The sequence below is a fragment of the Asterias rubens genome, chromosome 21 (genome assembly GCF_902459465.1).
Source record: "Asterias rubens chromosome 21, eAstRub1.3, whole genome shotgun sequence".
Taxonomy (NCBI): Eukaryota; Metazoa; Echinodermata; class Asteroidea; order Forcipulatida; family Asteriidae; genus Asterias; species Asterias rubens.
In genome coordinates, this window is record NC_047082.1 from 4,943,815 (window position 1) to 4,955,330 (window position 11,516).

Consider the following 11,516-nt stretch of genomic DNA (forward strand, 5'->3'; position numbering starts at 1 on the left):
TGACATTTGGACCATTAATTGACACTTAATATCTTAATATATAGATTATAAAAGTTAATCATGTTAGCCGTGCATATTTCACAGTTTTTAGTGATAATATTTTTATGATCCTTAAATATAACAATGCAATATTGTGGAGGAAGACCACATATCTTAAAAGCATGAAGAAATGATGAACATAATGAATTAAAAATCAAGTTTATCGTTAGATATTCTTGAGTATACAAATTTTTGCAATCAAATTTTAAGGAAGATGAAAATGTTGCAATTTGCTCATTGACGTTTGCCTGCATGCTTACTGAAAGCGGGAGGTCGGTCTTTGAACTCCTCTTTCTCTTTTTTTCACGCATGCTGCGTATAAGGCCACACACGTCCCTTGGCCGCGTTCTTCCTGCAAGATTAATGCACAAAGTGTACGCAGTGAAAACTATTCAAATAGACTATTATCATTTTATAGCAACAAAAATTAAATAAAGAAATGAATAAATGCCGAAATAATAATAATAATAATAATAAAAAGTGATGTTTGAAGCTTTTCTAGCAATAGTTTCTTATAATAATAATAATATTAAATGAAAACATAGCAACACCGGTGGCGCAGATAGAAGTTCCTCTCACTTAAATCTCAACTGAGAGAGTAAATAAATGAAGAAGAACCGTTAATGACAGGAGGGGTTTTGAGTCAGTTCTTGAAATCAAGAAAGCTAGTCTCACTTTTTACTGCACAGTGTGTGTTTTCTTATCATATGCACGGGTTTGGTGTATCATTGTCTCTGGAATAAAAGACAACTTTTCTATTCAAATCCAGCAGTTATTATTGTTTTTTGAAACTAAAAGAACATTGTCTTTAACATTTCTCTTTACATCTCATCCAACCTCATTTACCATGGTAACTCCAGGCAATATTATATGGGTCATAATATAATGCAAGCAAGTACAATCACTGCATTTATGTACATTCTCCTCAGACAGAAGTTGGAAATACATTACCTATAGCCTTGCAGTGCTGTCTCAGCTCATGGCGCTGACCAATCCTCAAAACCCCCAATGATATAAGATCTTGATCTGTCATGTCCGGGATGTGAGAAGTTGTAACCTACACAAAAGAAAAAAATATACATGCTATTTGTCATGCAGAAACTAGGTAGGCTTATAAGTTTTAACAATTTTACAAACAGCAATCTAAACCAGAGACGTGTACTTGATCCCAATGATGAAGCGACACAAAAAGTGAATGCCATTTTCCAAACCGGATAGCCTTCCTGGTTGCAATTGTCATGAGCCCTACCTGGTGACCATTCCTTTACTTTGCTATTCAGAGACATGCACATTCAACTCGGCTGAATACGCATGCATGCTCTGCGGCCTATATCCGTACAAGCTTTGCTTACTGTAGCCTGTGTTGCTACAGGTCGTCGCTTATTTAAGTTCAGGAATATTTAACTAAGCAATGATTGCTCCATGATGAAACCCACCAAATTAACTGTAAAACTTTCTTTAATGTTCTTGATCCGCAGGTAGAATTACTTTATAATAACTGTGACGAATAAACTTTGATTTGACGATTGAGTTCTGATTGTATACAAGATAGTATTGACGGTTGACTGTTGAAATAGAGGTGCCAATTAACTTACTGGATGGCAGTAATACTAGTAGGTTGGTTGAGGATATTAATTTGATTAGGTGGCATAAGGTGTTTTGTGACTACTGTGTAGTTGGTGACTACGATGTAGTTGGTGACTACGGACTACGGTGTAGCTGGTGATTACACTCTATTTGGGCGTTCAATTTGCTGAGCTGCCTTGGTTTTAGTGGCAATAGATGTCTTAAATAATGGTTTTTGTTCCTTTCTATATCTTGGCAATTTGTTGACGTGACAATGAACCAAAAAAAATGTGTCTAGAAAATAGCGCCCTCTATTGACTATTGAAAAGGCGAGGCGCTGGACAAAAAAGTTAAACAAAAAGGATATTCTGGCGGCTACAGATTCTTTATGGTTCCCTTCGCAGTGCCATCAGTTTTCCATACTTATTCTTTACTTTGGTTTTATCATTATTTAGGTAACTTTTAATGTTCATAAAGATTGTCACTTACTTTGATATTGATATTGTGCCTGTGGGAAAAAAAAATGAACTGAACTGAACAGAATATAAGAATAACATTAATTAAACATAAATACATAAGATGTATACCTTCTCCTCCTGAAATCTTGGAATTAAATCTTCAAGTTCCACATCTCTCAGGATATCCTCAAGCTGTAGAAAAAAGGGAGGGGAGGGACTTCAATTAAAGTTAAGTTAATAAAAATGACCATCCCGTTCTTCACAATCAAACAAGCACACCTACATGACAAATCCAGGGCCCAAATTTATCGAGCTTTCTATTTTGTGCTTACTGCACTATGTTCCATTTCATACCACTGATAACCGTAAGCATAGAAAAAAAGGCTTGCTTGCTAAACCTTCCAGCGATTATTTATTAAAGTTTGAGTGATGTAGCAATGCAAAACCATGGTGATCGGGCACGAGCACCGCCTCATTTTTGTGAATATAGGCTTTTCTTGAAGTAAGTTATTTTGCTATTTATTTTGCTAGAAGCACAAGGGCCCTAATTCTATGTATTGTTTAAATTGTGAAATGTTGAATTGAATGGTGCAAGAATATGTTCAGTTTCAATCTAGCTATAGCCTCACTTTCATTTATTTTTTAAGTGTTACTTGGCACCTTAAACCCTTGTCACATTTCTATACCAATACGGAAGGTCTGACGAAGTGCCATACTGCCTCTGTCAGCCCACCCCCACAGTTCTGCTGTGATTAAAAAAACTCCTATAAACAGACGGGTGTCTTGTGAAAAATACCCACAGGAATCAGTGTACTGCATTCCTGGGCTATGACTAAGCTAATGAATAAACAGGCAACAAAACATGCAAATGAGACTAGTGCTACTTGAGGTTCCAGCTTCATCCACTGTCCCACTAAGCAATAACCATGGGGTGATAAGATTAAGATTAAGATTGGCTCTCAAAGAACATTTTCCACAGATGCAATAAACTGGCAGAAAATACAAGATAAACCATGGAGATCTACCTCTTTGTAATGTTAAAATCAAAGGGAATTAAAATTAAAAAAATTAATCATAGAAAATAAAACCATACAGTTTCACCTTGCACATTTTATGTAGTTTTTGAGAAAAGAGTAAGGGGGAAGAAGTCACAAAACAATTTTCGTCTCAGGAAGACGAAAATTATTTTAGCATGTAAAATCCCATTAAACAGTTATGATATTATAGGCCTACCATAACCAAAGCATGTGGTTAATATGTTTGCTAAAACTATAGACGAACATTATTTGTTTTACTGATCATTTCTCAAAACCTATAGCACCTCAGTAAGTAAACTTTCAAGGGAAGCTTTCTACTACTAGTTTAGTAGTACTACGTGTATCACAATCTTCAAACTGTGTAAAGAATGTAAATATGTTTGCTGTTTTGTGTTAGGAAAAAGTTAAGTACATGCTTGTGGACCCTTTACAGGGTTTACACTACAGAAGGTAATGGTGAAAGATTTCCCTTGAAATATTATTCCATAAAATGCTTATTTTTTGAGAAAACATTAAAACAATTATCAATTCTCGATTTTGAGAATAACAAATTTATTGGATAACTTTCCGTATGGCGCCACCACTTTTTCACTCGTTTTTAGAAAAAAGGGATATCTCATTGAGGTAAATAAGATACTATATTATTTCATATCGAATGAAAAAGTGGTGGCGCCATACGGAAACTTTTCCAATTTATTTTAAACACATGTCATGACACGGCGAAACGTGCGGAACAAGTGTGGGTTTTCCCTTTTTTTTATTTTTTATACATAAAGTGTGGCCTTTGGACAACTGTTTACCGATATGTGCGATTGCTTTAAAGGCTTCCAATAATCATCTCTGACTGATATTTTGCTCAACAAGATGCCAGATGGCCATTTAACGTTTTTCTGAAGAGTGAAACTAAGTGCCAACGCCAACGGAACGACCTGCATAGAGCCTACACAATATATCGCTAAACCTGGCCTACCGATACTCGTTAGGGCCATACGTTAAGTTAACGTTAATTTGTTTTTAATCAACTCACCTTCGATTTGCAAGAGTCGGAATTCTCCTCCTGATCCATCATCGTACGGGGCAGCTTTTACTTAGAACTTATAAAATTAGAGTAAGGACAGATCAACCTGTAATATTCGGGAATAACTGGAGAGTATTCGAGACAAGATGTCTGCCTTCATGAGCATGTTTACATGTGCTTTAATATCAACACTTGAGGGCGCTATAACAATAGTGCGGAGGCATTATCCTACATCTCCCCCCAAGTACAGATTGGTGTACTTTAATTCCCAAAAAAATGTTCAACAAAGTCCAATAGTGTCCATGAAAAGATCTCTAGAGTCCATGAATCATGTACAAATGTTAACGCTTAAACAACTTTGATAATTTTAAAAACCAAAACAGTAGATAGAATTTTTAGCAAACAAGACAACTGGAATAACAACTTCTAAAAATTCTGCATGGTTTTTATGCAGAGAGAGCATAAGCTTTCCAACTCTCAATTTTATAGCCTGCAATGTCTTTCAATGCAGCTATTTGCTTTTTTGGGAACGTTTTTTGTTCTGTTTATAAATCAAGGCGGTTAGGCGGCTTCACTAAACGTCCTGATCGGGTCGTCATCACCGCTGGTGGTAGCGTACTCGGTGGTGGGGACAACGACGGAGATTGTTTCTCTGGAGAAGTGGATGGAGGAAACTGCTGCATTGGAGTAGGAAGTGCTGTCTGCGTTGTTACATCAGAGGGTGGAGACAGTAGTGCATCTGGGTCGGGTGGTTGAGGGGTGTGGTCTGGTGTGGTGACGAGAGCTGATCGATTGCGACGAACTGTGCCGAGATTGGTTTCAACAATGTAAGAACGTGGCTGGGATGATTTAGCGAGGATGGTCCCTTGGCGGTTCTGGTCTCGGATCCAAACTTAGTCTTGGTGCAAGACGTTTCTCATTTCCCTTTCACGCACACCGCGGCCAATTCACCGACAGCGCGCGCACACCGACTCCCCACTCACCGCCCCGGAGAAACGTCTTGGTCCGTTTGCTGATCGCTCGGGAAATTCCGAGCACATTCCAATCATGCCACGCTGCGCTTGGCCTGCATAACTCTGACGTAGCAGTATCAGCATAATTTCCTACAGTCTGGTATCTGTACGTCTTCGGTGCAACGCAACCAGAAACAGACAGGCTTCCTCGATGTTAGTTGGTGTGTATAGGGCTTGTATGTACGTTCGTCTACATTTAATTTTTGTAAACATGATTGTTGCCGAACGATGTGTTAATTTTTGTAAGTGCAATTAATTGAGGGGAATGGAATCTAAAAATGTTATGAACGAGGATGTTTAGCAACAGAGCTAACAAAAATAGATCGATGTACACGAACATGGGATTTTCTGGCATCTTTAGTCTTAGTCCAAAGGGTTACTTTGTAGGTAAAAATAATTATTGGGTCACAGTGCCTGAAAGTACTTATTATGCAGAAACAACTAACACAATGTACATACGAAACTTCCGTATCATACTCACACAGCTTGGTCAAAATCAATCGGTGGTCGACCACCATTAAATATCTAAGCCTATGAGTAATTTGACACGTCTTCGCGAAGATAAGAAACCCAGCCACAACACCACGTTGTCATTCGGTTGTGTACTGTGCATGTGTACATGAAGGTACATGCACTGTACATGTCAGACATCCTTTGCCCACGCACTTGACCACAATTAGACGTGACATTGTTTACAAGGTATTCATTGAGGACAATTTTGGCAAATGATTGTGATCTCTTCGCCCAAATGCAGGATATCTTTCTTTATTTTCGAAATAATGTGCAAAATATACAGTTAAGTAACAAGTTCTCTCATCTGCAAATAAAACACTCGACTCCTCGAGTCTTGCCGATGCGGTCAGCAATATTGTTATAGTATTTTTTCACTGACTGACAATTTTTTCCCTCTAACAATCGATCGCAGCCGCTGATCTCTAATATTAATAATAACATAAAGATCAGGTGATCGCCTTTGCATGCGCAACAAAACGCACATGGTGTGTATTTCCCGGGTTCCCGCCGTAGCATGATGTAGCGAGGCTTTTTGACTCGACAAGTTACCAGGCTGGCCCGCTTGTCTGTCTCCAGTTGTGCGTGTGCGTAGTACTTTGTTGACCCACACGTTGAATATGTATGTGAGGTCACATAACTCAAACATGCACACGGACCAAGACGTTTCTCCGGGGCGGTGAGTGGACTATAAGTCAGGTGAGTCGGTGCGCGCGCTGTCGGTGAATTGGCCGCGGTGTGCGTGAAAGGAAAACGAGAAACTTCTTGCACCAAGACTAATCCAAACTGAGTCACCAGGGTGTAGTGTTGGTAGAGTCGTAGCACGGTTACGAAGATTGAAGTTGTGCTGTTGCTTTGTGCGATACGCTTCTTCTTTCTGTCTGATCGTCTGGTCCCGTTGAGCTTTCGGATGTAGGTTTGATGGAAGGAAAGGCAGGGTTGTCTTTAGTTTCCTGCCCATCAATAGTTCGCTTGGGGACAAGCCATTTTGAAGTGGGGATGAGCGATACATCAGAAGGGCGAGGTACGGGTCTGTGTTCTTCTTAAGCAGCCCTTTGATCGTGCGAACTGCTCTCTCGGCTTCCCCATTTGCCTGTGGGTACCGTGGGGAACTATAGTAGTGTGGATCACAGCAGCTGAGGTTTGGACAGATGGGAGAGACTTGATTTCTATCCAGCGTGAATAGTAGTCAATGACGAGGAGGTAGATTTTCCCTCGATACTCAAACAAATCTGCACCCAGTCTTTCCCAGGGGCGTGACGGAAATGATGCTGGCATGAGAGGTTCACGCTGTTCTGGTCGATGCTTTGCACATGTCACACAATTGGAGATCATGTCTTCAATACTCTTGGAGAGACCGGGCCACCAAACAGATGTGCGTGCTCGGGCTCGGCATTTAGTGATACCAAGATGGCCTTGATGGATACGATCAAGTATATCCAATCTCATGGATCGTGGGATAACAATGCGATCATCATACAGAAGAAGATCATCGAGGATAGAGAGATGGCTTCGGTTTTCCCAGTACTGGCGCAGTAGTGGAGTGTGTGGCATGTATACGGGCCAACCGCCAATGCAGAACTCCTTTATTTGTGTGCATTCCTCATCTGATTTCTGTGCTGCAACAATTTCGAGTAGACGTTGTGATGTTGCTGGTAGTGAAGTCAACACGTGATTAGTGAAATTCTCTATTTCGGATATCAGAGCTGTGTCGGTTTCAACTGGTGTACCAACAGGAGCACGGGATAGTGCATCAGCAGTAGTCTGGAGCTTGCCGGGAACATGCTCAACAGTCGGACTAAATCTCATCAATCGAAGACGGAACCGAAGAATACGTGGGGGGCATCTTGGAAAGTTCCTTTGTCTGAAGGAGAGACACAAGTGGTTTGTGGTCTGTCTCAAGAGTGAAGTGGAGACCGAGGACATAGTCAGAGAAATTCTCACAACCCCAGGTTGCAGCTAATGTTTCATTCTCGATGACTGCATATCGCTTCTCCGTGTCGGATAGAGAACGCGATGCGTAGCATATTGGGCGACGTTTCCCATTGTCTTGAGTCTGAAGCAGAACGGCGCAAATTCCAGATGAAGAAGCATCCGTGGCTACAAAGGTTGGACGAGATGGTTCATAGTGAGCCAGGACTGCAGATGAGAGAAGTAGATCTTTCACTCGTTGAAAAGAACTCTGCTGGGCTTCTCCCCAATACCAGATTGTGTCTTTCCTGAGCAACTGGCGCAATGGCTCGTTAATCTCTGCCAAACCAGGGACAATTATGTACTTCATACTTTCTGGAATATTAACCCGTGTAGGTTAATGGATAGATCGAAAAACAACGTTGTTGGTGTACGTTTTGGTTCAATGATTGACCAAAAAACACACAATATTTTTGTGCGCAAAGCAAACAGACCAGTGTTTTCACTGAGGAAACATTTTTGTTAGTGCATAAATAAGTCGCCTTGTCTGAACTGAATTTCCCATCTGGGATAATAAAGTGAATTAAATTGAATTGAATGTTGCAATTAGAATTAAAGGCACTGCAGCCGATTACATGAAATGCTAGGATAAATCCTATCTCGAGTTAGGACGAGTAACTCGTAGGACGAGTAACTCGTCCTAGGAGATGGGTTCAATGCGTCGTAACATCTAGGCCCATGGTTACGGAACTGAACTCGTCCTAAGTCCTAAAATTGATTCTAAACTTAGGCAGAGTTTGGTGAAAATGACGGCTGGACACGTTTGGTATTAACTGTCAAAGACCATTCTCACTTGGTGTATCTCAACATAGTGCAGAAATAACAATCTGTAGAAAAGTGGACTCAACTGGTCGAAGTTGCAAGAGAATATTGAAAGAAAGAAAAACGCCCCAGATAAGCTAGCTATCGTGCCCCCCCCCAACTCGCAGTTGATAGGGCAGTATGTTAAAGGAACACGTTGGATTTACTTCACAAAAATGGCCATCAAAAAGAAACATTTCAACCATGACAGTCAGACAAATCAAACGGTGAATTTAATTCAGAGAAAGTTTAAAACATATCTGTTTTTGCAATAGCCTTCAGTATTTCTTTCTGTATCAACTCAATTTTGCTTTTGTAATTACCTAATCTGTATTAACTTTAACTTCTAGTTTGTTTTCATCTCAAAGTGCATAGAGACAGCTCTGTGATTGTGATATGCGTTATACACGAATAGTTCATTATTATTATTACTATGGGAATCAATGTGTGGTGAATGGGTTTTCAACTAGTGGTTTAATCCCAACGAGGCCTGGTTCTTGATAAATTACAAAGAACCAGGCCTCGGCGGGTTTAACCCACTAGTTGAAAACCAACACACTTTGATTCCCATTCATTAATACCTTTTCGGTCAAAAACATCATCACTTTTTGGTCAAAAAGTAAAATAAACGCAAACATTATAATTGTTAAATGATTTCTTTCAACACAACACCCCTCCAGCTATGAAATGGTAAAGCCCTCCGCCGCCCTCAGGTAAACAACTCCTTATAAGGGAATGCTGTGCTCGTATCGCGTGATGCGGCACAACTGTTTCAGCCGTTGCTCTCGACCAATAGGAATGAAGAAACTGTCTTTGAAGAACAGGTGCAAGGTCGCGTGTCACGCCCATGAATTAACACTTTTTACCGGTCATAAACAAAGGTTCATACACACCCACGTGACTCGCTCTCCACCAATAGGAAGAGCGAAACTGTCTGGGGTATTTATGAATAATCAATTATGAAGCCTTCAACTCTCCCTAATTAACCAATAATTTGCAGGAACCACCATTTTAAAGCCCCAGTGACCTGACACCATAGCTAGACATCAACGCCTCCATGAGTCGCTGTTGATTTATAAGTAATTCTAACAAAGAGGGTAACTTGTTTCAGCTTAATTTTTGTAATCCAACCGTCCAGTTATCACCAGGTTTTAGTATCGGATGCTATCAATGTTACTGAGGATATTTCGAAAGTGTGAAGGAATTGTGTTCATAATTTTTTGTTCATGGAATTTCTTCTCAAACAAGACTAAAGGCCACTTTATAGTCGGTCGCACGGTAGTTGCGCAATGGAAATCTTGACGCGTGATCCTAAAAGTCATCACCCAGGCATATAAACTGTTTTTTTTTAATGATCGACGCATCAAGATTTCCATTGTGTGACCATCGTGCGCCTGACTTTAACCCATCACTCTTGCTAGGGGCAACAAGAAAAACATCTACGATTAATGTAAAGTTGAACTTTCTAATGTTGAGTGATATTCATTCGGTATTATTACTGACTTTTACCTTCCATCAAAGAACAATTTTGTTAAATTTGGTTTTACCCATATACACCGATATGTGTTAGCACTGTACAAGCATTCTCAGTACTTTCCAGAGCTCTGTCAACAAAATTACAGGCATATGAGTAAAGCCAAAATTAATATTTTTTATTCCTGATGAAAACTTCCATCTATTAAACAATAGTTGATTTCGTCATTTGTAAAATTTTGGTCCAGGAACTTTAAAGAGATTCAACAAAAAGCAATATTTGGCCTGACATTGACTTGCAGTAGGGATTGGTGATAACACACTGTTTGTGAGCATGGGGCTAATGACACCTTAAGGACCTTTGCCGACAAAAATTATCCACTCAAAATAAACAATATCACAATATTATCTGCAATATTTATACTGTCTGTTATTATTTGAACTAAGCAGTCGGTTGATGATATTTTCAGGCAATCTCTGAACATCTTGTTGAGTATTTGGGCGGTAAACTGACACGAACTCAACTCTTAAACCTCATTTTCTCATCAGGGATTTATTTAATATTATTTTGTAGAGTTCAAAACAAAATACGTCCCCCCTTTTTGCAGCATTTTGTTTGTTTCCAGTGTTTATACAAATTAAGTTTAAATCGTCATATCTATTAAGACTTCTTTGATCCTAGTAAGAGAAAGTTATAGATGAGTAAACAAAAGAAATAAGTTATCGACGAGTGCGAAAACTGATCAATGTTCACTGATCGTGGAATAAAGATTTCTTTCTCTACTAAGTTTTAAATTTGTTTAAATAATGTCAAATCGTTCTGGGTCTGAATTTGGCTATACCGGGCAGTACATTCTTCCTACTTTTAGTCCGATTTCCGATTCGTTTGCTCTTGGGAAAAATCTTGTTTAAATCGTCATATCTATTAAGACTTCTTTGATCCTAGTAAGAGAAAGTTATAGATGAGTAAACAAAAGAAATAAGTTATCGACGAGTGCGAAAACTGATCAATGTTCACTGATCGTGGAATAAAGATTTCTTTCTCTACTAAGTTTTAAATTTGTTTAAATAATGTCAAATCGTTCTGGGTCTGAATTTGGCTATACCGGGCAGTACATTCTTCCTACTTTTAGTCCGATTTCCGATTCGTTTGCTCTTGGGAAAAATCTTAATATTTTTGATTTAGAAGCCTTAAATTCTATTAAAGACTACACCGTGTGTAGAGGTAGGTCTACCCTTGAACTCAATAACATGTTCCTACATTTTTTTCTCCCAAGGTTCAAATATCATTCCTGCTATACATTTGAACAACGTCGAGAACTTCCTTATTTAGTTTGATTTCCGATTTTGTTTGCCCATGGAAAAGTGTTTTGATTAAAAACAGTGGACACTATTAGTAATTGTTAAAGACCAGTATTTTCACTTGGTGTATCTGAACATATGCATGAAATAACAAACCTGGGCTAAATTGGTCGTCGAAGTTGGGAGATAATAATGAAAGAAAATCACCCTTATCACACGAAGTTGTGTGCGTTTAGATGGTTGATTTCAACTAAACTTGAGGTCTCAAAATCAAATTCGTGGAAAATTACTTCTTTCTCGAAAACTACGTCACTTCAGAGGGAGCAGT

General features: G+C 39.2%; 1 protein-coding gene across 1 annotated transcript; it reads right to left on the reverse strand.

Annotated features, from left to right (window-relative positions):
* Positions 1-205: 205 nt before the first annotated feature.
* LOC117304764 lies at positions 206-4,272 on the reverse strand. Its single transcript, XM_033789370.1, has 5 exons — positions 4,128-4,272; positions 2,193-2,255; positions 991-1,096; positions 300-391; positions 206-214 (listed from the first exon to the last, which is right to left on the reverse strand). The coding sequence occupies exons 1-5, from the start codon at positions 4,167-4,169 to the stop codon at positions 206-208; spliced, it is 312 nt and encodes a 103-aa protein (XP_033645261.1). The 5' UTR covers positions 4,170-4,272.
* Between the last annotated feature and the right edge of the window lie 7,244 nt (positions 4,273-11,516).

Bases quoted from the DNA above. Each gene is read 5' to 3' on its own strand.
- LOC117304764 (XM_033789370.1), bottom strand. From the start codon at position 4,169: ATGATGGATCAGGAGGAGAATTCCGACTCTTGCAAATCGAAG. The intron at 2,256-4,127 runs GTGAGTTGATTA...TTTTTTCTACAG, and splicing joins CCGACTCTTGCAAATCGAAG to CTTGAGGATATCCTGAGAGA. The intron at 392-990 runs GTAATGTATTTC...TTAATCTTGCAG, and splicing joins ACAGCACTGCAAGGCTATAG to GAAGAACGCGGCCAAGGGAC.